The sequence below is a fragment of the Zootoca vivipara genome, chromosome 2 (assembly GCF_965207765.1).
Source record: "Zootoca vivipara chromosome 2, rZooViv2.hap1.1, whole genome shotgun sequence".
In the NCBI taxonomy this organism is placed as follows: Eukaryota; Metazoa; Chordata; class Lepidosauria; order Squamata; family Lacertidae; genus Zootoca; species Zootoca vivipara.
This window is the reverse complement of record NC_142584.1, coordinates 104,294,844-104,319,430: the sequence shown is the minus strand read 5'-3', so window position 1 is coordinate 104,319,430 and position 24,587 is coordinate 104,294,844. Positions and strand designations below refer to the sequence as shown.

General features: G+C 48.8%; 1 protein-coding gene across 1 annotated transcript; it reads right to left on the bottom strand.

Annotated features, from left to right (window-relative positions):
- Positions 1 to 3,114: 3,114 nt before the first annotated feature.
- On the bottom strand, positions 3,115 to 19,925 carry LOC148686998 (uncharacterized). Its single transcript, XM_088662462.1, is given in 4 exon segments — positions 3,115 to 13,883; positions 16,335 to 16,535; positions 17,620 to 17,746; positions 19,917 to 19,925. Coding segments are annotated over 4 exon segments (11,106 nt in total).
- Between the last annotated feature and the right edge of the window lie 4,662 nt (positions 19,926 to 24,587).

The window sequence follows — 24,587 nt, the reverse complement described above, 5'->3', positions numbered from 1 at the left end:
CATAGGATTCTCATCTCATTATGCATGGTCAAGCTTTCTTTAGCGCCTCAGCCCTTGCTTCCCCCCCCCCCCCGCAGGACCAATTGCAGTCACCAGCAGTCGTTAACAGCCATCTACAGGTTTACCACTCCCACCAGCCCATCACCCATTCCCACCCACCCCCACCACCCTCTGTATATAAATAAGGGTCTGACTCTTCTGTTTCAAGTGTATCTGAAGAAGTGTGCATGCACACGAAAGCTCATACCAAAATCAAAACTTAGTTGGTCTTTAAGGTGCTACTGAAGGAATTATTTTATTTTGCTTCGACTCAGACCAACACGGCTACCTACCTGTAACTACAGCTTCTGTGTAGTTCATCACTTTTACCGTATTTTGTATGTGTTTATATCAATATTTTTTTTACATTAAAAAAGCGGGTTTTGACACTTAGGAGGATTTGCATTTTAAAAAATTGACTGCTTTGTAAAAAAATCTAACCTTAAAAAAAGCTTATGTGTGGCAGTGACTACACAAGCATGATTGAGTTTATACTACTGCTCTGCCTCTTGAGAAGGTCGGACCATGTTCCACTCAGCCTCCTTTTCACTGATGGCTCCCAGGTAAAAATACTTGTTTTATGCTCCCAGGCTTCTAAATAAGCATTTTAGGATGTCTTTGATCTTTTACACCACTGCTATCCACAGCAGTTTTTTATTCTGCTTTAGGTATTATTTAGATATTAGATATTATTACGCGGGTGGCACTGTGGGTTAAACCACAGAACCTAGGGCTTGCCGATCAGAAGGTTGGCGGTTCAAATCCCCGCGACAGGGTGAGCTCCCGTTGCTTGGTCCCAGCTCCTGCCAACCTAACAGTTTGAAAGCATGTCAAAGTGCAAGTAGATAAATAGGTACTGCTCTGGCGGGAAGGTAAACGGCATTTCCGTGTGCTGCTCTGGTTTGCCAGAAGCGGCTTAGTCATGCTGGCCACATGACCTGGAAGCTGTATGCCGGCTCCCTTGTCCAATAATGCGAGATGAGCACCGCAACCCCAGTTGGTCATGACTGGACCTAATGGTCAGGGGTCCCTTTACCTTTACAGTCATACCTCGGAAGTTGAATGGAATCTGTTCTGGAAGTCCATTCAACTTCCAAACCGTTTGACTTCGCAAACATTCACTTCTGGGTTTGCGGCATTCAGGAGCCAAAACATTTGACTGCTAAGGTGTTCGTCAACCAAGGTACGGCTGCATATTTTCCATGTCACGGTTATAACATTGTACAGTCAGCTAGAAAACGTCGGTGGTTGAGTGGTAAAATAAATTGCAGGAAATAAATAAGTAAAAGCAGGCCTGTGAGGGGTATGGCCTGGGGAGAATTCTGAGGGCCAGATAGGGGGACCCAAAGGGCCGCATTCAGCCTTGGAATCTGAGGCTCCCCAGCCCCACTGTATACCTCTCACTAGCAAGGACAGACGAGATATGACACTTGATAATGGCCAGAATATGAACTTGCTGAGGTGACTGAGCTGCTTGCTCTCAAGACAGAATGTCAACAAAGAAAGGGCAGGCGTCTGGTTCAATCTAGGAAAAATTCCTGCCTGAAACTCTTGAAAATATAAGCCAGGCAGGTTAATGGTCTGACTTAGCACAAAGTAGCTCCCTAAGTTCCCATGGACCAACAATATAAACCTGTGGTGTATTTTTGTGTGACAGAGGCAAAGACACTGATCTGTATGTAACAGGTTTTTATTCAGGTGGAAACTCCGTTTTCCTACATCCACATGTGTTTCAAGGCCATTAAGGGAAAGGGAGAGCCCGTCAGGACTGAATTTCTTGTCGGAAGGGCAGAAGGTGTATGGCAGGCATCCCCAAACTTCGGCCCTCCAGATGTTTTCGACTACAATTCCCATCTTCCCCGACCACTGGTCCTGTTAGCTAGGGATCATGGGAGTTGTAGGCCAAAACATCTGGAGGGCCGCAGTTTGGGGATGCCTGGTGTATGGTCTCACCAAGCTTTGTTCCGTGGCAGATAATGGACTACAACTCCCCATCAGCCCCAGCCAGCATGGCCAATGGCCAGGGGGTGGTGGAAGTTGTAGTCCACCAAACACCTGGAGGGCCAAAGGCCCCCCCGTTTCCCTGCTCTAACACAGGAGGTATGAAGTAGGAGAACAAAAACACACAGGATAAACCCCCAACTTGGGGGCAGGGCGAGGGGGTTGTCCCCCCCCCCCCAGATACCCTCTTCCCACTTTGGAGGTTATATGTGCCATGGATAAGGGTGGCTGGTGCAGAAGCGGTGGGGGGTTCTTATCAGGAAAATGACATTTTCGCAAGAACTAACAACCAGACAACAGCCGGGTCAGGCAAGTTATGTCACATACAGGCAAAGGAGGAGGTAGGCTGGATGATAAACATTAAAAAAAACAACCTTACTTTATGGTGGAGCAAAAAAATGTCTTTCAGATCAGCAGTGCAAATGGGAGTGGGGGGCGGCGGCATTTCTCAACCCAGAATCCCATTCTCAACGGCTGCATGACGTGAGAGACAAGGTCAGGCCGAAAAAACCCCATCAGTGGCAGAGCAGGGATCTGTATACCCTTTTCCAGCAGACCTGCCAAAGGACACATCAGAAGGGACGAAAGCGCACATGGGAGAGCCATTGGAGATAAAGTTGTTCTTTCCTCCCTCCCTCCCTGCCAAGGTTCAGGAACGCAAATATCCCTCCTAATCATCTTGCCAAGGGCTTCCCCTGTCCTTTCACCATATAGAGCAGGCATCCCCAAACTTCGGACCTCCAGATGTTTTGGACAACAATTCCCATCTTCCCCAACCACTGGTCCTGTTAGCTAGGGATCATGGGAGTTGTAGGCCAAAACATCTGGAGGGCCGCAGTTTGGGGATGCCTGATATAGAGGGTTTGGGGATGCCTGATATAGAGGGGGAGAGAATTATTGTGGCTCAACCTGCCCCCCCCCAGTTCCTGGTGCAACTGGGAGAGATGCAAGAAGGGACAAAGCTAGCATAGTCCTGAGTCAGGATGTGGCCGTCGCAAGAGCACGATCAAAACAGCAGCCAAACCTACGGCGTGCAAGTGTGCAGATTGCAAGTGTGCAGATTGCAGTCTCAGCTTAGGTTGGGTCTGTTGCGCCAAGCATGTGCCCTCGGAGCTGACCTCTCCAGGGGAAGGGACAGCCCAGTTACACAGCTTCCGACTGGTGCTTGTACCTCCTGTGCAGAACGAGCAAGTTCTTGCGCAGGAACATCTGCCCGCAGTCGGCGCAGGCGTACGGCTCCTTCCCGCTGTGCAACTGCAAGTGCACGGCGAGGCTGTGGCTGAACAAGAAGCTCTTCCCGCACAGATGGCAAAGGTGGAGCCCCTTCTGGATGTGGGTTCTTTTCCTGTGCTTGTTGAGGTTGGCGCTCGCATTGCAGCAAAAGTCGCACTCGGGGCATTTGAACGGCTTCTCCCCCGTGTGGGTTCGCATGTGGGCGTTCAAGGTATGTACAGAAGGGAAGCCTTTCCTGCAGTGGGTGCACAGAAAGGGCCTGCACTTGTGGCTCCTCTTGTGACTCTCAAGATAGGCTTGGCTCTCGAAGAACTGGTCACACTGGCTGCACTCATACTTCAGCTGTGTTGTCTCTGATTTCCGCTCACTGGAAACACCCTCGTCCCAAGGAGCTGGGCTTGTGGGTTCTGCTGCTATCGCGGTCTGTGGCTCAGCACTGCTTCTTTCCTCCTTGCAGCTCTGCGGACATGTGTTTCCTGCTTCTCCAGACAGGGTCAGCTGTACTTTGGGCTGCTGATGGGCATTCTGGAGTTCATTTGCAGCTTGGGCTCTTTCACAACTCTGCAAAAGGCTTCTTTCAGGCACTGGTGGCAACTCCTGCAGGTCTTCTTGCCCACCGATAGCAATGGTATCATATTTTCCTGCCGTGCAGCTCTCAGAGCCCGAGTTGCCTTTGCATTCGCTTTCCAGAACTTCCCTTGGCTCTTCCTTCAGTTCAGCAATGGGCAACATTTCAAGTGCTGAAATTTTAGCAGTCTCTGGTTTGGATGTTGGGGAGAACGTCATCTGGGATGGTGGGCAGAAGCCCAGTTCTCCTGGTTCGAAGCCCTTTGGGGCACTTTTGAGCAAACTGGAGGAAGCAACTGTGTGCTGGTTCCTTTGAGGACCACTGCAAGATTCTACCTTACAGTCTCCTGGAGGGCTGGGTTTCCATCTTGGCATCATCTCCATGTTCTGAAGAGACTCCTTCTGGAGTTCATCTGCAGGTTGGGCTCTTTTGCCACTGGGCAAAAGGCTTCTTTCAGGCACCGGTGGCAAGTCCTGCAGGTCTTCTTGCCCACCGATGGAGACGGCATCGCATTTTCCTGCTGTGCAACTCCCATAGCCCAAGTTGTCTTTGCATTCCCTTTTCAGCACTACCTTTGGCTCATTCTTCAGTTCATTCTTCAGTTCAGCACCGGGCAACGTTTCAAGTGCTGAACTTTTAGCAGTCTCTGGTTTGGATGTTGGGGAGAACATCGTCTGGGGTGGTGGGCAGAAGCCCAGTTCTCCTGGTTCGAAACCCTGTGGGGCACTTTTGAGCAAACTGGGCTGCTGGTGGGCATTCTGGAGTTCATTTGCAGCTTGGGCTCTTTCGCCACTCTGGAAAAGGCTTCTTTCAGGCACCGGTGGCGACCCCTGCAGGTCTTCTTGCCCACCGATGGCAACAACATTGTATTTCCCTGCTGTGCAACTCCCAGAGCCCGTGTTGCCTTTGCATTCCCTTTCCAGCACTTCCTTTGGCTCATTCTTCAATGTACAAGTGGCCAACATCTCTAGTGCAGCATTTTTTATAGTCTCTGGTTTGGATGTTGTGGAGAACGTTGTCTGGGATGGTGGGCAGAAGCCCAGTTCTCCCTGGTTCACAGCCACATCTATCGCGGTCTGTGGCTCAGCACTGCCTCTTTCCTTCTTGCAGCTCTGCGGAGATGCGTTCCCTGCTTCTCCAGACAGTGTCCTCTGCACTTTGGGCAGTTGTCGGTTCTTCCAGCTGTGGGTTTTTCTCCTGTGCCTGTTGAGGTTGGCACTCACATTGCAGCGATAGTCGCACTCGGGGCATTTGAACGGCTTCTCCCCCGTGTGGGTTCGCATGTGGACGTTCAGGGTATGTACAGCAGGGAAGCCTTTCCTGCAGTGGGTGCACAGAAAGGGCCTGCACTTGTGGCTCCTCTTGTGGCTCTCAAGATAGGCTTGGCTCTCGAAGAACTGGTCACACTGGCTGCACTCATACTTCAGCTGTGTTGTCTCTGATTTCCGCTCACTGGAAACACCCTCGTCCCAAGGAGCTGGGCTTGTGGGTTCTGCTGCTATCGCGGTCTGTGGCTCAGCACTGCTTCTTTCCTCCTTGCAGCTCTGCGGACATGTGTTTCCTGCTTCTCCAGACAGGGTCAGCTGTACTTTGGGCTGCTGGTGGGCATTCTGGAGTTCATTTGCAGCTTGGGCTCTTTCACCACTCTGCAAAAGGCTTCTTTCAGGGACTGGTGGCAACTCCTGCAGGTCTTCTTGCCCACCGATGGCAACGGCATCATATTTTCCTGCCGTGCAGCTCTCAGAGCCCGAGTTGCCTTTGGATTCGCTTTCCAGAACTTCCTTTGGCTCTTTCTTCAGTTCAACAATGGGCAACGTTTCAAGTGCAGCACTTTTAGCAGTCTCTTCTTGGGATTCTGTGGAGAACATCGTCTGAGATGATGGGCAGAAGCCCAGTTCTCCTGGTTCGAAGCCCTTTGGGGCACTTTTGAGCAAACTGGAGGAAGCAACTGTGTGCTGGTTCCATTGAGGGCCACTGCAAGTTTCTACCTTACAGGCCGCTGGAGGGCTGGGTTTCCATCTTGGCATCATCACCATGTTCTGAAGAGACTCCTTCTGAGGTTCATCTGCAGGTTGGGCTCTTTCGCAAATCTCCAAAGGGCTTATTTCAGGCACCGGTGGCAACTCTTGCAGGTCTTCTTGCCCACCGATGGAGACGGCATCGCATTTTCCTGCTATGCAACTCCCATAGCCCAAGTTATCTTTGCATTCCCTTTTCAGCACTACTTTTGGCTCAGTCTTCAGTTCATTCTTCAGTTCAGCACTGGGCAACGTTTCAAGTGCTGAACTTTTAGTAGTCTCTGGTTTGGATGTTGGGGAGAACGTCGTCTGGGGTGGTGGGCAGAAGCCCAGTTCTCCTGGTTTGAAGCCCTTTGGGGCACTTTTGAGCAAACTGGGCTGCTGGTGGGCATTCTGGAGTTCATCTGCAGGTTGGGCTCTTTCACAATTCTCCAAAGGGCTTCTTTCAGGCACCGGTGGCAACCCCTGCAGGTCTTCCTGCCCACCGATGGCAACGGCATCATATTTTCCTGCCGTGCTGCTCTCAGAGCCCGTGTTGCCTTTGCATTCCCTTTCCAGCACTTCCTTTGGCTCATTCTTCAATGTACAAGTGGCCAACATCTCTAGTGCAGCATTTTTTATAATCTCTGGTTTGGATTTTGTGGAGAACGTTGTCTGGGATGGTGGGCAGAAGCCCAGTTCTCCCTGGTTCTGTGGCTCAGCACTGCCTCTTTCCTTCTTGCAGCTCTGCGGAGATGTGTTCCCTGCTTCTCCAGACAGTGTCCTCTGCACTTTGGGCAGTTGTCGGTTCTTCCAGTTGTGGGTTTTTCTCCTGTGCCTGTTGAGGTTGGCACTCACATTGCAGCGATAGTCGCACTCGGGGCATTTGAACGGCTTCTCCCCCGTGTGGATTCGCATGTGGACGTTCAAGGTATGTACAGCAGGGAAGCCTTTCCTGCAGTGGGTGCACAGAAAGGGCCTGCACTTGTGGCTCCTCTTGTGGCTCTCAAGATAGGCTTGGCTCTCGAAGAACTGGTCACACTGGCTGCACTCATACTTCGGCGGTGTTGTCTCTGATTTCCGCTCACTAGAAACACCCTCGTCCCAAGGAGCTGGGCTTGTGGGTTCTGCTGCTATCGCGGTCTGTGGCTCAGCACTGCCTCTTTCCTTCTTGCAGCTCTGCGGACATGTGTTTCCTGCTTCTCCAGACAGTACCAGCTCCACTTTGGGCTGCTGATGGGCATTCTGGAGTTCATTTGCAGCTTGGGCTCTTTCACAACTCTGCAAAAAGCTTCTTTCAGGCACTGGTGGCAATTCCTGCAGGTCTTCTTGCCCACTGATGGCAACAGCATTGTATTCTCCTGTTGTGCAACTCCCAGAGCCCGAGTTGCCTTTGGATTCCCTTACCAGCACTTCCTTCTTCGCTGCACAAGTGGCCAACATCTCTAGTGCAGCACTTTTGATGATCTCTGGTTTGGATGTTGTAGAGAACATCGTCTGAGATGATGGGCAGAAGCCCAGTTCTCCTGGTTCGAAGCCCTTTGGGGCACTTTTGAGCAAACTGGAGGAAGCAACTGTGTGTTGGTTCCTTTGTGGGCCACTGCAAGTTTCTACCTTACAGGCCCCTGGAGGGCTGGGTTTCCATCTTGGCATCATCTCCGTGTTCTGAAGCGACGCATTCTGGAGTTCATCTGCAGGTTGGGCTCTTTTGCAACTGGGCAAAAGGCTTCTTTCAGGCACCGGTGGCAAGTCCTGCAGGTCTTCTTGCCCACCGATGGAGACGGCATCGCATTTTCCTGCTGTGCAACTCCCATAGCCCAAGTTGTCTTTGCATTCCCTTTTCAGCACTACTTTTGGCTCAGTCTTCAGTTCAGCACTGGGCAACGTTTCAAGTGCTGAACTTTTAGCAGTCTCTGGTTTGGATGTTGGGGAGAACATCGTCTGGGGTGGTGGGCAGAAGCCCAGTTCTCCTGGTTCGAAACCCTGTGGGGCACTTTTGAGCAAACTGGGCTGCTGGTGGGCATTCTGGAGTTCATCTGCAGGTTGGGCTCTTTCGCCACTCTGGAAAAGGCTTCTTTCAGGCACCGGTGGCGACCCCTGCAGGTCTTCTTGCCCACCGATGGCAACGGCATTGTATTTCCCTGCTGTGCAGCTCTCAGAGCCCGAGTTGCCTTTGCATTCGGTTTCCAGCACTTCCTTTGGCTCATTCTTCAATGTACAAGTGGCCAACATCTCTAGTGCAGCATTTTTTATAGTCTCTGGTTTGGATTTTGTGGAGAACGTTGTCTGGGATGGTGGGCAGAAGCCCAGTTCTCCCTGGTTCACAGCCACATCTATCGCGGTCTGTGGCTCAGCACTGCCTCTTTCCTTCTTGCAGCTCTGCGGAGATGCGTTCCCTGCTTCTCCAGACAGTGTCCTCTGCACTTTGGGCAGTTGTCGGTTCTTCCAGTTGTGGGTTTTTCTCCTGTGCCTGTTGAGGTTGGCACTCACATTGCAGCGATAGTCGCACTCGGGGCATTTGAACGGCTTCTCCCCCGTGTGGATTCGCATGTGGACGTTCAAGGTATGTACAGAAGGGAAGCCTTTCCTGCAGTGGGTGCACAGAAAGGGCCTGCACTTGTGGCTCCTCTTGTGGCTCTCAAGATAGGCTTGGCTCTCGAAGAACTGGTCACACTGGCTGCACTCATACTTCGGCGGTGTTGTCTCTGATTTCCGCTCACTAGAAACACCCTCGTCCCAAGGAGCTGGGCTTGTGGGTTCTGCTGCTATCGCGGTCTGTGGCTCAGCACTGCCTCTTTCCTTCTTGCAGCTCTGCGGACATGTGTTTCCTGCTTCTCCAGACAGTACCAGCTCCACTTTGGGCTGCTGATGGGCATTCTGGAGTTCATTTGCAGCTTGGGCTCTTTCACAACTCTGCAAAAAGCTTCTTTCAGGCACTGGTGGCAATTCCTGCAGGTCTTCTTGCCCACTGATGGCAACAGCATTGTATTCTCCTGTTGTGCAACTCCCAGAGCCCGAGTTGCCTTTGGATTCCCTTACCAGCACTTCCTTCTTCGCTGCACAAGTGGCCAACATCTCTAGTGCAGCACTTTTGATGATCTCTGGTTTGGATGTTGTAGAGAACATCGTCTGAGATGATGGGCAGAAGCCCAGTTCTCCTGGTTCGAAGCCCTTTGGGGCACTTTTGAGCAAACTGGAGGAAGCAACTGTGTGTTGGTTCCTTTGTGGGCCACTGCAAGTTTCTACCTTACAGGCCCCTGGAGGGCTGGGTTTCCATCTTGGCATCATCTCCGTGTTCTGAAGCGACGCATTCTGGAGTTCATCTGCAGGTTGGGCTCTTTTGCAACTGGGCAAAAGGCTTCTTTCAGGCACCGGTGGCAAGTCCTGCAGGTCTTCTTGCCCACCGATGGAGACGGCATCGCATTTTCCTGCTGTGCAACTCCCATAGCCCAAGTTGTCTTTGCATTCCCTTTTCAGCACTACTTTTGGCTCAGTCTTCAGTTCAGCACTGGGCAACGTTTCAAGTGCTGAACTTTTAGCAGTCTCTGGTTTGGATGTTGGGGAGAACATCGTCTGGGGTGGTGGGCAGAAGCCCAGTTCTCCTGGTTCGAAACCCTGTGGGGCACTTTTGAGCAAACTGGGCTGCTGGTGGGCATTCTGGAGTTCATCTGCAGGTTGGGCTCTTTCGCCACTCTGGAAAAGGCTTCTTTCAGGCACCGGTGGCGACCCCTGCAGGTCTTCTTGCCCACCGATGGCAACGGCATTGTATTTCCCTGCTGTGCAGCTCTCAGAGCCCGAGTTGCCTTTGCATTCGGTTTCCAGCACTTCCTTTGGCTCATTCTTCAATGTACAAGTGGCCAACATCTCTAGTGCAGCATTTTTTATAGTCTCTGGTTTGGATTTTGTGGAGAACGTTGTCTGGGATGGTGGGCAGAAGCCCAGTTCTCCCTGGTTCACAGCCACATCTATCGCGGTCTGTGGCTCAGCACTGCCTCTTTCCTTCTTGCAGCTCTGCGGAGATGCGTTCCCTGCTTCTCCAGACAGTGTCCTCTGCACTTTGGGCAGTTGTCGGTTCTTCCAGTTGTGGGTTTTTCTCCTGTGCCTGTTGAGGTTGGCACTCACATTGCAGCGATAGTCGCACTCGGGGCATTTGAACGGCTTCTCCCCCGTGTGGATTCGCATGTGGACGTTCAAGGTATGTACAGCAGGGAAGCCTTTCCTGCAGTGGGTGCACAGAAAGGGCCTGCACTTGTGGCTCCTCTTGTGGCTCTCAAGATAGGCTTGGCTCTCGAAGAACTGGTCACACTGGCTGCACTCATACTTCAGCTGTGTTGTCTCTGATTTCCGCTCACTGGAAACACCCTCGTCCCAAGGAGCTGGGCTTGTGGGTTCTGCTGCTATCGCGGTCTGTGGCTCAGCACTGCCTGTTTCCTTCTTGCAGCTCTGCGGACATGTGTTTCCTGCTTCTCCAGACAGTACCAGCTCCACTTTGGGCTGCTGATGGGCATTCTGGAGTTCATTTGCAGCTTGGGCTCTTTCACAATTCTCCAAAGGGCTTCTTTCAGGCACCGGTGGCAACTCCTGCAGGTCTTCTTGCTCACTGATGGCAACAGCATTGTATTCTCCTGTTGTGCAACTCCCAGAGCCCGAGTTGCCTTTGGATTCCCTTACCAGCACTTCCTCCTTCGCTGCACAAGTGGCCAACATCTCTAGTGCTGCACTTTTAGCAGTCTCTTCTTGGGATTCTGTGGAGAACATCCTCTGGGATGGTGGGCAGAAGCCCAGTTCTCCTGGTTCGAAGCCCTTTGGGGCACTTTTGAGCAAACTGGAGGAAGCAACTGTGTGTTGCTTCCTTTGAGGGCCACTGCAAGTTTCTACCTTACAGGCCCCTGGAGGGCTGGGTTTCCATCTTGGCATCATCACCATGTTCTGAAGAGACTCCTTCTGGACTTCATCTGCAGGTTGGGCTCTTTTGCCACTGGGCAAAGGGCTTCTTTCAGGCACCGGTGGCAAGTCCTGTAGGTCTTCTTGCCCACCGATAGCAATGGCATCATATTTTCCTGCCGTGCAGCTCCCAGAGCCCGAGTTGCCTTTGGATTCCCTTTCCAGCACTTCCTTTGGATCTTTCTTCAGTTCAGCACTGGGCAACATTTCAAGTGCTGCATTTTTAGCAGTCTCTGCTTGGGATTCTCTGGAGAACATCCTCTGGGATGGTGGGCAGAAGCCCAGTTCTCCTGGTTCGAAGCCCTTTGGGGCACTTTTGAGCAAACTGGAGGAAGCAACTGTGTGTTGGTTCCTTTGTGGGCCACTGCAAGTTTCTACCTTACAGGCCCCTGGAGGGCTGGGTTTCCATCTTGGCATCATCACCATGTTCTGAAGAGACTCCTTCTGGAGTTCATCTGCAGGTTGGGCTCTTTCGCAACTCTCCAAAGGGCTTCTTTCAGGCACCGGTGGCAACTCCTGCAGGTCTTCTTGCCCACCGATGGAGACGGCATCACATTTTCCTGCCGTGCAGCTCTCAGAGTCTGAGTTGCCTTTGGGGAAAGCAGCTGTGTGTAGGTTCCTTTGAGGGCCACTGCAGGTTTCTACCTTCTTGCAGGCCTGCAGGAGGCCGGGTTTCTTTCTTGGCATCATCTTTGGCCCTTCCTGCTGACAGAAGCAGGATCTGGCCTGCTTACCAACTAGCTGCATCTTTTGCTTAGATCTCCTCCTTAACATCATGGCCTGTGATCTCAATTGCCACCTGACACAGACTTTTTCCCGCTCGTGACTCTGGAGACGGGCCCTTTTGCAAGAGTGTCTTTGATGAACCTGCTCACCTTCGCTGTGGTCATCTTGCTTGTAACGCAGAATAACACCGTCTTCTCCTGATAGCTTTCTCTCAGATTCCACTGGCTGGCTGACAGAGACATTCCCTTCTCTGCTTTTCTGTAAGGAGTTTTGTTGGGAGTGTTCGGATAATTCCACTTGCGCCTGAGCATGGTTTCCTCCCTGCTCAGAAATGTCCAGAATTTCCACCTCAGAAGCTTCTGCCAAGGCCACCAGAGAGTGTGTGTTTTCTTCTTCAGTGTCCGGTAAAATGTTTCTTTCTACTGTGCTCGATGCTGTCGGTGGCTCAGTGTTTACGGGTAGCTCTCCCCGATTCTTCTCCTCAGGGTGGACGCCATTTGCAGAATTCAAAATGGCACGTTTCCCCTCAGCCCCAAGGAGCTTTTTATGGCACTTCTTGTTCAGCTGGGTTGTCTCATGTCTCTTCAGATGCCACATCTCAACAAACCCTTTCCCACACACACATTTGAAGGGCTTTTCTGCCAAGTGGGTCCTTTGATGCCTGGTGAGGTTATATTTACAATCGAAGCGTTTCCCACATTTAAAGCATAGCCATGGTGCTTTCCTTCTCTGAGGATTTGCACGCTTCAGGGAGCGGGGATTGTCTGTGGTCATTTTTTGGTCGGTGTTTGAGCATTTGGAGAGCTTTTTCCTCACATGGCCTCTCTGGTGGGAAGCAAGGTAGTTCTTCTGATAGAAGCTTTTCCCACACTCCAAACATTGGTAAAGCTTCTTTGTTCTCCTGTGGATTCTCTCATGATTGACGAGCAAACTTTTTGTTCTTGTGTGCTCCCCGCAGTACTGGCATTTGTAGACTTTGCCCTCCGTGTAGCTTTTTGGGTGCTTGGAAAGGCTTAAGCTACGAGCCACGCTGCGAGTGACAATGCAGTCCCTCAGGTCTGTACGGGGCTTCAGTTCTGTGTGGATTCTTTCAGGTTCAGAGCGGATACTCTTCAACCTGGGCCTTCCGACAGGTTTCTTGTGGGTTGCCCTGTGTTGGAGAAGGTTGTCCTTCCGAGAGAAACATTTCACACAGTCGGGGCATTTATAGGATCTCCCTCTTCTGTGGAGTTTCTCGTGGTTGGTGAGCGGACCACTTCCACTCAAGCATTTCCCACAGTACTGGCATTTATAGACCCGTTCCCCGCCTGGAGTTCTGGGGTGTTGGGAAAGGTTAAAAACATTTGTGACTTTCCCCCCATCCGTCGGAACTGCAGAGGGATTCCCTGCTGTGGGGGTGATTCTGGAAGCAGAGTGGGTATACTTGGCGCTCATCCTCACGGGGCGCTCACAGGCTGCCTTCCTCCGGTGGGTCGCCTCATGCTGGAGAAAACTGTTCTTATGAAGGAAGCTTTTCTGACACTGGGAACATTTGTAGGGCATCTCTTCCCTGTGGATTCTCTCGTGGTCAACGAGCAAAACTTTGGTCCGCATACACCTCCCACAAAACCGGCACTTGTAGAGATTTGGGGGGATCCCCTGCTGTCTATCAGCGCCAAGGCCCGATAAGAAAGTTCCCTCAGAGACAGAGGCTGCAGAAGAGTTCTCCTCAGGAGCGTCAAGGGAAATGGCTGCCCTCGCTTCTCTCTCTCCCTTGGGACGCCTGCCACCCTTCTCCCTCACGTGGCTTCTCTGGTGTCTTTCAAGGTGGTCCTTTCGGGTGAAGGCATTCTCGCATTTGGGGCATCTATAGGGCCGCTCTCCTGTATGGATATTCAGGTGAGCTGTCAGGGTGCTCTTCCGCTGGAAGCACTTCCCACACGTGGGGCATTCAAAAGGCCTTTCCCGCAGGTAGGCCTTTGGGTGCTTCCTTGAGCTGGGGTGTTTATAACCCCTTTCTTCCGCATGACCTCTCTGGTGACTGGCAAGGACCTTTTTGGCTGTGAACCTTTCCCCACAGAAAGAGCATTTGTACGGCCACTCGCCAGAATGAGATGCTTTTGCCTTGAAGGCCTGGCCGCAGTTCCCTCCAGGAGCCTTCTCTTTGGCTATGCGCGGAGCAACATCGCCCACTTCTGTCGCGTTACACTTCATCTTCCCTAGCTGGGCTCGTGGGTGCTTCTTCAGCTGAGGCCTATTCTTGGAGGCTCCTGTTTGCTTCGCGCTCTGGGATCCATTCCCCTTGAAGTTGCCCAGTACGTTTCTACGAAGGATCGTCAGCTTGTGACCTCGACGTGGCCGTTTCTCTTCTTCATCTTCACTTTCCTGCTCATCCTCTGCAGGCCACAGAAGGGAGGAGGATATACAAAAAGTGGGGTCGTTATGAGAGCAGAGAAAAAGCCATCCACCCCAACAGCTGTCACCACATCTCATGGCAGTCACCATTTCACAAATTATGCACTGCGTGAAATAATTTTGTGCGTCTCGATGGCAACAAATTCCCATGCATAAACCCACTATGTTCTGGTAAAGGGAGTGGGGAGACAACACTCTCTATTCACTTCCTTTACCCACAGGCAGGCAGCCTGAAAAATCTCTAAAACTGCTCCTTTATTCCATCCAATCAAGAGTTCTTTCCTCCCTCCATTTCTGACTTATTCTTCCTGGCTTTTAAAATGCTTCTTCCCTTCTTTCTATGTAATTTTCAGCAAAGGCAATATTTTATTTGGTAAAAATATTTTTTTTATTTTGCTTTCTTTGGGGGGGGGAGGGAGAAGTTTTTCCTGCAGGTGTCTGAGAAAAAACGGGTAGGTTGCCAAACATATGTGTGGCTTAATGGTTAGAGCAGGCATGTCCAACAGGTAGATCGTGATCTACTGGTAGATCACTAGACGTCTGTGGTAGATCACTGGTAGATCACTGGCTTCCCTCAAAGCTCAACAACTTTGACCTGAACCCCTAAAAAAGGGCTTTCCTCCCTAAAAAAAAAAAAGCTCAACAACCTGAACCCCCCAAAATGGGGTAGATCACTGCCTCTTTTTAACTCTGAGTAGATCGCAGTCTCTTGGGAGTTGACCACCCCTGGGTTAGAGTGTTGGGCTATGACCTGAGAGAGCAGGGTTCGAATCCCCAGTCAGCCAGGAAGCTCGCTGGATGACCTTGGGCCAGTCACCTTCTCTTAGCCTAACCCTACCTCACAAGGTTGTTGTTGTGAGGATGAAAGGGGGAGGAAGAGAACCATGTACACAACCTTGAGCTCCTTGGAAGACAAAGGTGGTATATAAATGTAATTAATTAATGAAAATGTGCATGTTTATATAGAAAGGAATTACTTTCACTTGCTATCCAAAACAGTAGCTGTATTGGTCTCTTGCACTAAAAATAAAAATAAAAAATCCTCAGTATACTTATTTGAGAGAAGCCCTGCCTGATCCAGTGGGTTATATCCAATGTAATATTAAGACAGGGCACAAGGTTTTCAGCTAGCAGAATGGTACTTCCCCTCCCCTGCATGTCTCCTGTCTGTTCTAGGGGTATCTCCCCCCAAAACGCTTCAGAGTAGATTTGGGGAGGAGCACAGGCAGGGCAAGGAAAGGGAGGAAGCCCCACTGTGTCAGCAGTAATGTTTATGTTGACAGGATGAGCAAGTGGAATACCTCCCAGCGAGGCTTACTTCTGTGTAGTTCAGTTTAGCATTCAGAAGTCTAATGCCTGGTAGCCATTGGAAGTATGTGCAATGAATATGCACTGAATATTGCCTGGATTCTTGTGCCAAGAGAGACGGCGTTCTCCTCCCATTGTGCAGCAGTATCGGAACATGAATTCGAACAGACAATGTCTGACTGCATCAAAAAGTCCCAACGGCGACTCTTAACCCTGGCTTTTGATGCAAGCAGGGTCGGATTCAGGTTTGATGCTACTGAAGGTAATGGGGCCCTTTATACGTCCAGCTGTCCTTTGTCAGCAGCAAATTGTCGCTGTTTTTGGTGTTGAATCTAGGCCATAAAGTAATTTATGGACCCAATAGGTATCTAAAGCCATTTGCACATAACAAAATATGTATTTTATCAAAGTAATTGTTGAACATGCAACCAGTCCATGCAGAATGTAGGCACCCTATATATAGAAATGAGCAAACCAGTGATATTTTAGGGACCAGGCTAGCAGGCGGGGCCCATGACTTACATCACAGGAGCCTACACAACACAAAACACTGTTGCTGTATGTAGGTTTCATTTCATTTGTTATTATCTTATATTTTGGAAATGTACATCCAGGGTTTTTTCCCCTTTAAATTTTTTTGGGGCCCCCAAGAGAGTGGGGCCCTAAGCTATAGCTTGTTTAGCTTATACGTAAATCCGGCACTGGACGCAAGAGATGTGCATCCTTAGGACTCGCCATATTTTCGTGGTTGTACATTGCTTTCAACTGTTTCCATCAACACGGTGCTTAAATGGTTGTAACGTGCCCCGGGAACCTTCGAGTGAAGGCTGGATAATAAGTTTAAATAATAATAAATAATAAAATCCATCCACGCCCCCTTAGGAAGAAATGCTGGGATTTGGAGCACGGCCAAATGGTGGTGGATTCTCCTTCCTCGGAGGTTTTTAAGCAGAGGTCGGGTGGCCATCTGCCATGGACGCTTTAGCTGAGATTCCTGCATTGCAGGGGGTCAGACTGGATGACCCTCGGGGTCCCCCTCTTCCAAATTGACAGTTCTGGGATTCTATGACGTTCCTTGGGGGGGGAGGGCATCTAAACACAGGGCTTCTCTAGACAATCCTGACCTGAGCTGTCTGATGTAGTGGTGTATTTCACTGGGCTCCTGTACACATCCCACCACATCCCTGCCTTCGGCCATCGCTTCAGCGTCGGTTTCACCGGGCCTTCGTCTGCACTGTCGTCAGAGCTCCGGAGATCTGGGACCCAGGCGTCTTCCCCTCGATCCAGCCGGCTGAGCAGTTCGGAGCCTTGGGCAGGGAATGCGCCTGAGGTGGACACAAAGAGGAAGACAGAGTTGAGCAGAGTACGAGAGCGAGAGAGAGAGAGAGAGAGGGGGGGGGAACTTGGGTGAAGGGCAAATAAAATACAAAATCTGACAGCAGCTCTATGGAGCTGACTGCAGCCACTGCCTGAGGGACCTCCATCTCCCCTCTACCTGCTGGATCTGTGGCCTCTACTGGCTCTCCAGACCAGGACCTGCTTGCAGCTGTGAAAGTGGGCCAGGTACCAGGAACCTGGGCAGGCAAGCAGCATTGGAAAAACCTCCAGCCCCGGTTAGGTGTGCATCAGTTGCTGGGGAAGCTCTATAAAGCCTGCAAACCCTGGCGGCAGAAGAAGAGTACGAAGAGTTTGGATTTGATATCCCGCTTTATCACTACCCGAAGGAGTCTCAAAGCGGTTAACATTCTCCTTTCCCTTCCTCCCCCACAACAAACACTCTGTGAGGTGAGTGGGGCTGAGAGACTTCAGAGAAGTGTGACCAGCCCAAGGTCACCCAGCAGCTGCATGTGGAGGAGCGGGGAAGTGAACCCGGTTCCCCAGATTACGAGGCTACAGCTCTTAACCACTACACCACACTGGCTCTCCCTTTGATGGTGGAACAAGGGTGTTGGCCAGGCCCCTATGGTTTTAATGGGGATGGGGTTTTCGCTTGGGTGAGTGTTGTTTTTTAGGGGCGGGGTTGTTTCAAATGGGATTTCAGGTCTTTCCCAGCCCCAACACATGGGAATGCCGGCTCCAGATTTTGGCAATCTCTTGGGCACGACTCCCTCCATGGGCTGCAGCCGCAGTGCCAGGGGACTCTTGTCTGTGGGGTGGGCCCCTCAGTAGCTGCCAACCTGTGATGCCAGCCCTGTGCCAGCAGGAACTAATTCTGGGGTCTTTCACGTGCCAACAACAAACTCTGCTGCTGAGCGACTGCAGGTTTCGCCTATAGGCGAGAGGAGGGATGCTCAACAGCCTCATGAAGCTCCTGAAGAACTTGAGAGACAAGCTGGTGACTCGTGCCTCCATTGTTTAATCTGGAGTGGACTGATTTTGTGATTTATATATTTGTTAAAGAATCCTTACCGAAGGAGACCATAGAGCTACAGTTCTCCTGCATGGCTTTCCTACACAAGGCTCTCTGGCGACGGCCCGCAAGCAGACACGGCCCTTCAGTGGAGTGCACGGTCACCTCTTGCAAGGCTTCAGGTACCTGGAACAGCAGGATTGGAAAAAAGAAAGATCCTCACTCAGAGTCTGCAGTGATAGCTCACGAGAGACAGTGTTGTGTAGTGGTTAGGGGTGGGTGGGTGGGTAAATGGGTTCAAACCCTCATGTGGCCATGAAGCTCCTGGGTAATTGTGGTAGCAAAGGTATTGATGGATCTTAAACGAAGACTTATACAACAGAAAATAATATTTAGACTCCATTATGTTTGCATAGAAAAGGACGGTCAAATGCAACTCTTTGTTGGAGATGTGATAAGGATAATGCCTCTTTGAAACAGATGTTCTTACAGTGTCCTGCTCTCACTAAGTTCTGGGAGAAAGTGTTGAACTGTATAAATTTGACAGTACAGATTTTAAAATTTTCAGAAGAAAATATTATTTTGAATTATATACCTATTATATGGAAGTAGACAACTGAACAACGAAAATGGATTCTGTGTGCCCTAACTACAACCCAAAGACTGGTAATTGATAAACTGGAAGAACAAAAATATGCTCCCCTTTAATAATCAATGGATTGAAAACATGACAACACTCGCAACATGTGAACGGCTTGCTTATTGACATGCACTTTGTTTAGATAAATATATTGATATGTGAAACAAGTTTATACAGAACACAGTAGATTATTAAGAATTTATGTATTAGTGCATATAAGAATCGTGTGTGTGTGTGTGTGTGTATAAAATATGCATATATTACACCTTTTCACTTCATTTTGTATAACTGAAAAAACTTTTAAGTCTTTAAAAAAGAGGGATAATTCCAGGGTAATACTTCAATATTAAATAACATAATGTAATAGTATTATTATTATTAAGTGTGCAGGGCAATTTCAGAAAGGTGGCGCTTTGTCCTGTATCTTAGACAAGTCAATAGAAAAATCGCGTTGTTTTTGTTATAAAAAGCTCTACAACTTTGGGGTCTTCCTAAAAAAGCTCAACAACTTTTGGAGTGACCTGGTTTTTACTTTTTGAAATATGGCAAACCTAGAGTAGCAGCTATCCCAGCATGCCCTGGGGCCAAGCCAACCAAGGCTAACTTTGAATAACAGGAAATTAGCTAGGGAATGTGATGCTCTGCCGGATGTCCCCTTTTTTCACGGAAAAGTACTCCATGCTTTTAATTGCTGCATATTAATTGTTGCATAATGGGCAGAAATCTAAATGGTCCCCCCCCCTCCATCCTCTACCCCCATACACAGGTTTCTCATTGAATTGTTGACCGTTAGAAAGCTGTTAACATGTTTGAAATCTCTTCCATCCAAAAGGCAGCTGATTCCTATGGGGGTGTAAATTTTAAATCAGCACAAGCCTCATGGGGCTTGTAGTGCTGGGAGACTTTGGCCAAATTGCAGTTTACTCATCAGATTCTCTGGGGGGCTGGACAGGGCATTATGTCTCTAAATGTAGAATATGAACAATTATGACTTTTAGGATTTTTTATTAAAAGTGAATGCGATAAAACTATTTATATCCTACCTTTCTGCTTTGTTTCTATGGTGCCTAAGGCAGCTGTAAGGCACTTTGTCACAGAGTGTGTCAAATAATATGTAATAATAGTGCATATTCTCATTACTTCCCCTCTATTCTTTTTTGACTGACAAAAGCAGCTCCCTCCCTAACCTTTCAACTTTGCTTTAAAGCAGGGAGAGATGCAGAGCCCAGACTGGATTCTGCCCCATTCTCTGCCAAAAAGTTAGGATTCAGCTTATGGCTGCCACCACACCTGCCCCCCAGGGCAAGCTTTCTCCCCCCCCCACACAAATGCCCCACTTTTCCTTAGGGTGTCCCTATTTTCACTGGAGAAATGTTGGAGAGCATGGAGTTATCCGACCCCCAAGCCATCTGAAGGAAGCCCTGTACTGTATAGGGAAGATCTAAAACTGGCATCCCCAAACGGCAGCCCTCCAGATGTTTTGGACTACAATTCCCATGATCCCTAGCTAACAGGACCAGAGGTCGGGGGAGATGGGAATTGTAGTCCAAAACATCTGGAGGGCCAAAGTTTGGGGGTGCCTGCCTTAACACCTGAATCCATTTTGACCTGATGTCCTCTCGGCCTTCCTCCCACCCCCACTGCCCCCACGGGCAAGCTTTCTCCCCCCCCATCTTTCACCCGCCCCACCAGAAACCCCCAACAAAACTCCCCTACCTGAGCCATCTTCGCCACAGCCATTTCTCTTCCTCCGTCAAGAGTTTAGGATGACCGCGAATCAAGCAAGAGGTGTGTCTGAGTCAAAAAGTATTCTTTTTTTCTCTGCAGCCTGTGGAGAAGCAAGAAGGGAAGTTTCAGAAAGGCTTTCCTCCATTGATGGTTCCAAGCCAGGAGACCCCGCAAACCAGATTTCTATCCCTCCTCCAAACACCATACCCTAAAATCTTGCCAGTTCAGGGTGCCGGTTATAGCGTGTGAAGGGGCACTTCACCGCCCACCCTCTTCCCTCAAAACACCAAGTGATGTCCTTTGAAGGTGCTTCTTGCATCTCAAGACCCAACTAAAAAAGCATCGATCAAAATCTGAATATAGGAGCACTAGCTACATAATCCAAATGTTCCCCCCCCCCAAACTCACCCTCCAGACTTTCTTTTTTAAAAAAATAATTTTTATTAAAGATTTTCAATTCAAACATTTATTATAAGTTAATATTCATAACAAACACTTGACCAAAAAGAAAAAATATCAGTGGCACAAACAAACAAACCAGAAAAAAGTAAAAAGGAAAAAAAGGAAAAAGGAAAAAAGCCATAGAAAAAACAAACAAAAATATTCAATCTTATCTAATATTCCTTAACATAACTTCGGCTTCCCCGTCCCTCCCTTCCAGAGTCCATTTTAAACCCAACTTCAGCAGTTTTCCCATTTTATATATTTCTCTTATATCACAATCTGTACTATAACCTATTTAATTGATTTCACATCCTACTTAAGAAAGAAAAAGAAAAAAGAATAAGAAATATACTCGATCTGCAAAAAACCCTTTAGCCTCTAATTTCTCTAAAAAATATTCCCAATTAGTTATCTAGAAAAAAATTCACTATTAATTTAATTCACCATACTTTTTAACACCCCCCTCCTTCCCCTGATTGGCGGTTCCCTGTAAACATCAGCCAGCTCCGGTTAACAATCCATTTTCATACCAATTAATCCATCCCTTGTTTAAAATTCCTTTTAATATTCACCCCACTCCATCTCTTACCCATTCCATGCCTCCTCCCTCTCTCCTCATCTCCTTCTGCTGTTCCAGTCTCTGTCCCCAATTCCCTTTCCCAACTTTCTTCTTCTTGTCTCCCCAAAGCCCAATCTTGTACAAATCTGCTATCACTGTCTGGTTAACCTTGATCAGAATCTGGCCTCCCTCTCCCACTGAGAGGCCAGCATCCTGAATCTCTTCTTGGACTAGAGTCCTCTGGATAGAATGTCCTTTGCAGCTTCTCTCACAAGTTGCTCAGGTTCTGCGATTTGCGGCTGATCTTCATTTCCATCTTGTAATTCTAAAGTATCCTTTGGGAGAAACAATTGTGTCCCTTCTTTAAGTCTTTGTGTCAATTTTCTATATTCCTGTACGTCCTTCCCCAGTTCTTGCACCCATTAGGACGGCCTCCCAAACTGAACTACCGGTAATTGATCTGGGCAGAGTTAGAATCATAGAATTGTAGGGTTTGAGTAAACACTTACTAGCGGAGGTTTTGAGTAAACACTTACAGTTTTTGAGTAAACACTTACAATTAAGGGGGAAAGTGTATAAATTACGGAGCATTAATTGGGGAAAACTACAAAAAAGAAATGCAAGATGTAATTCGGAATGATATGGTATAAAAAGGATAAGAATCTAAGAATATTTAGTTGAAATATTTTTAAATGAAGGTAAACAAAATAAGCAAAAGGAGCAAATATTTAAAGAACCAGAAGAGGAGGTTGGGGGGAGTCAAGGGGGGGGAGACTTGGATTTATGGTTTATTTTATTGTGTTTATGATATAAAATTGTAAAACCTAATAAAAATTATTTTTAAAAAAGAATCATAGAATCATGGAGTTGGAAGGGTCATCTTTCTACGGTAGTTCAACCCCCTGCAATGGCAGGAATCTCAACTGAAGCATCCATTACAGATGTCCATCCAACCGCTGCTTAGAGAAGTTGGAGAGTCTCCTCTTCCTTTCTCTTTCTCTTTCCCTCCCTCCTCTCCCTTTCAGTTTCCTTCTCGTTCCCATTATGGCCTCCGCCATCTATCCAAGAGGTCAGAGTCACTGGTTCTTCCCTTCCTGGTTTGCTTACCTGGAGCTTCCAAACTCAGCTCAGGGACTCCCGGGCTCCAAGAGAAGTAGAGCCACTTTCCAAGTCAGATCTTCCCCACATTCCCAGCGGTGCTGTGGGAGTTGCCTTCATCCATGCCGGTTTTCCCAGGAGGGCGAGGTCCCGGAAGCAACAGCGTCTGACCCAACAGTCCCAGGATGGCGGGGAAAGGAGGAGACAAAAAAACCCCTCCCTCGCCCTCAAATGGCCAACTGAGGTTGCCACCTTTCCCTTCCGAGAACTGCTCCTGTGCTCTCAGCTGCTGCGCGCGGCAGGCTGAAAGACACCGGGTGCAGTTCCCCCCCAGGACCACGGCGCCCCTACAGACAACTTTTTTCATTCCTTCGTTCTCTTCCCCATTCCCCTTTTCAACCCAGAGTGCTTTCCCCTTTCCCAAAGTACCTGAGAACAACAATGGAACAATGGAAATGCAAAAAAAGGGGGCAATGATAGAAAGGGATATTGGGGTTGCAGGGAAGTGTGTTGCCTTTCTGATAATCCCCTCTGGCGCCTGGAAGTTGATAACAAAGACCAGGTTTTTTCTCTCTCCCTCTCTCTCTCCGGAGTCAGGAAGAGCTTTTATCAGAGCAGTGTGCCTCTAGGCACCTGCAGAGTGCAATGTTTTCTGAAACGCACGCCCATCCCCAAGGCACTCTATTTAAAGCAGTACCGTCCCACATTAAATAACCCCCCCCCCAAAGTCATGAGCTGTAGTTTGTTGAGGGTACTGAGAGTTGTTAGGGAACCTCTATTATTATATTATTATTATGTGCTTTGTGTGGAGGAGTTCCCTTTAAATATGATTTGGAAGTAGATGGCATGAAGATCGCCTTGGAGCTTTGGGGGTGCCGATGAGAGAGTTTCAATTCTTTTCTACTGTTATTTACAATTACTTGACTGCAATCCTCGCACACTTACTTGAGAACATGCTCCATTCAATAACCCTGATAAGCTTTCCTCTGAGTATATATTTTAGTCAGCAAATGTGCAGCTGTAGACAGTGGTGGACCTAGATTTTGGGGGCCCTGAAATTTGGACTGTCCCGGGGGCCCCTTCACAACCAGCTACTAGGTTTGTAGTAACTTCTTCAATGGGGTTGTTCCACGGCAGATCGCCACACCATTGCAACATCTAAGCTCCTGACTCTCAAACTTTAGGATTGTTGAAATATATACAACAAAAAATTAATCCATTTGAGTCAAATGGGGTCTACTAGTCAAAATAATAAGAATTAAGCAATATGGACTAAGGTCGCTTCTGGTACCCCTCTGAGATTCAGGGCCCTGTAGCTTAAGCTTCGTTAGTTTTATAATAGATCCACCCCTGGTCCTGTACTTACTTGGGAGTTAAATAAAAAAATTCATTCAGTAGCACCTTAAAGACACTAAAGACACTAAAGCTCATACCAAAATAAAAACTTAGTTGGTCTTTAAGGTGCTACTGAAGGATTTTTTTTATTTTGCTTCGACTCAGACCAACACGGCTACCTACCTGTTACTTGGGAGTAGTTTCCATTGGATTCTGTTGAGCTTGCTACTGAGTTGACACTTACAGGACTGCATTGCAAGCTGAATATTTTCAGACCACTCCAGCAAGCATGCCAAGGTGCAAATGAGGACAACCACTTCCACACAACCCATTTTACTCCGAAATGAAGTACCGGTATGTCCCTTTTCTCTTGAAAGGCCTGACTGCATTACCTCAAAGGGGAAATGAATTTTAAATTGTTGTTGTTGTTGTTGTTGTTGTTGTTGTTAATTTGTATACCACTCTTCATCCATAGATCTCAGGGCATACAGATGCAAGGTAAAAACACAAAATATATAATAAAAAAGAACAAAGAAACCCACTAACCAACAACTCCACACTTCCACCCCCTCCCACAAAGACCGGGTTAAGAGGAATGGTTTTTGGGGCGGTTTCTGGCACCTAAAGGGACCCAGGTAGCGCTGTGGGTTAAACCACAGAGCCTAGAGCTTGCCGATCAGAAGGTCGGCGGTTCGAATCCCTGAGACGGGGTAAGCTCCCGTTTCTCGGTCCCAGCTCCTGCCAACCTAGCAGTTCGAAAGCACGTCAAAATGCAAGTAGATAAATAGGAACCGCTACAGCGGGAAGGTAAACGGCGTTTCCGTGCGCTGCTCTGGTTCGCCAGAAGTGGCTTTGTCATGCTGGCCACATGACCTGGAAGCTGTACACCGGCTCCCTCAGCCAATAATGCGAGATGAGCACGCAACTCCAGAGTCGGTCATGACTGGACCTAATGATCAGGGGCCCCTTTACCTTTACCTGGCACCTAAAGGTATATAATGAAAACACTGGACAAATCTCCCTGGGGAGAACATGCCACAAATGGGGAGGCACATCTTTCCACCCGCTCATGGGTGAGGCAGAACCAAGCATTCTGCGACGCAATTGGTCAGTTGTTTTTATTTATTTATTTGATTTGGGGGGCAGTTTCCCCCTCCCTACACCCATGCACCTTCTGGATCTCTCATGGAGGCACACAAAGAAGGGCCTCAGAGGATGACCTC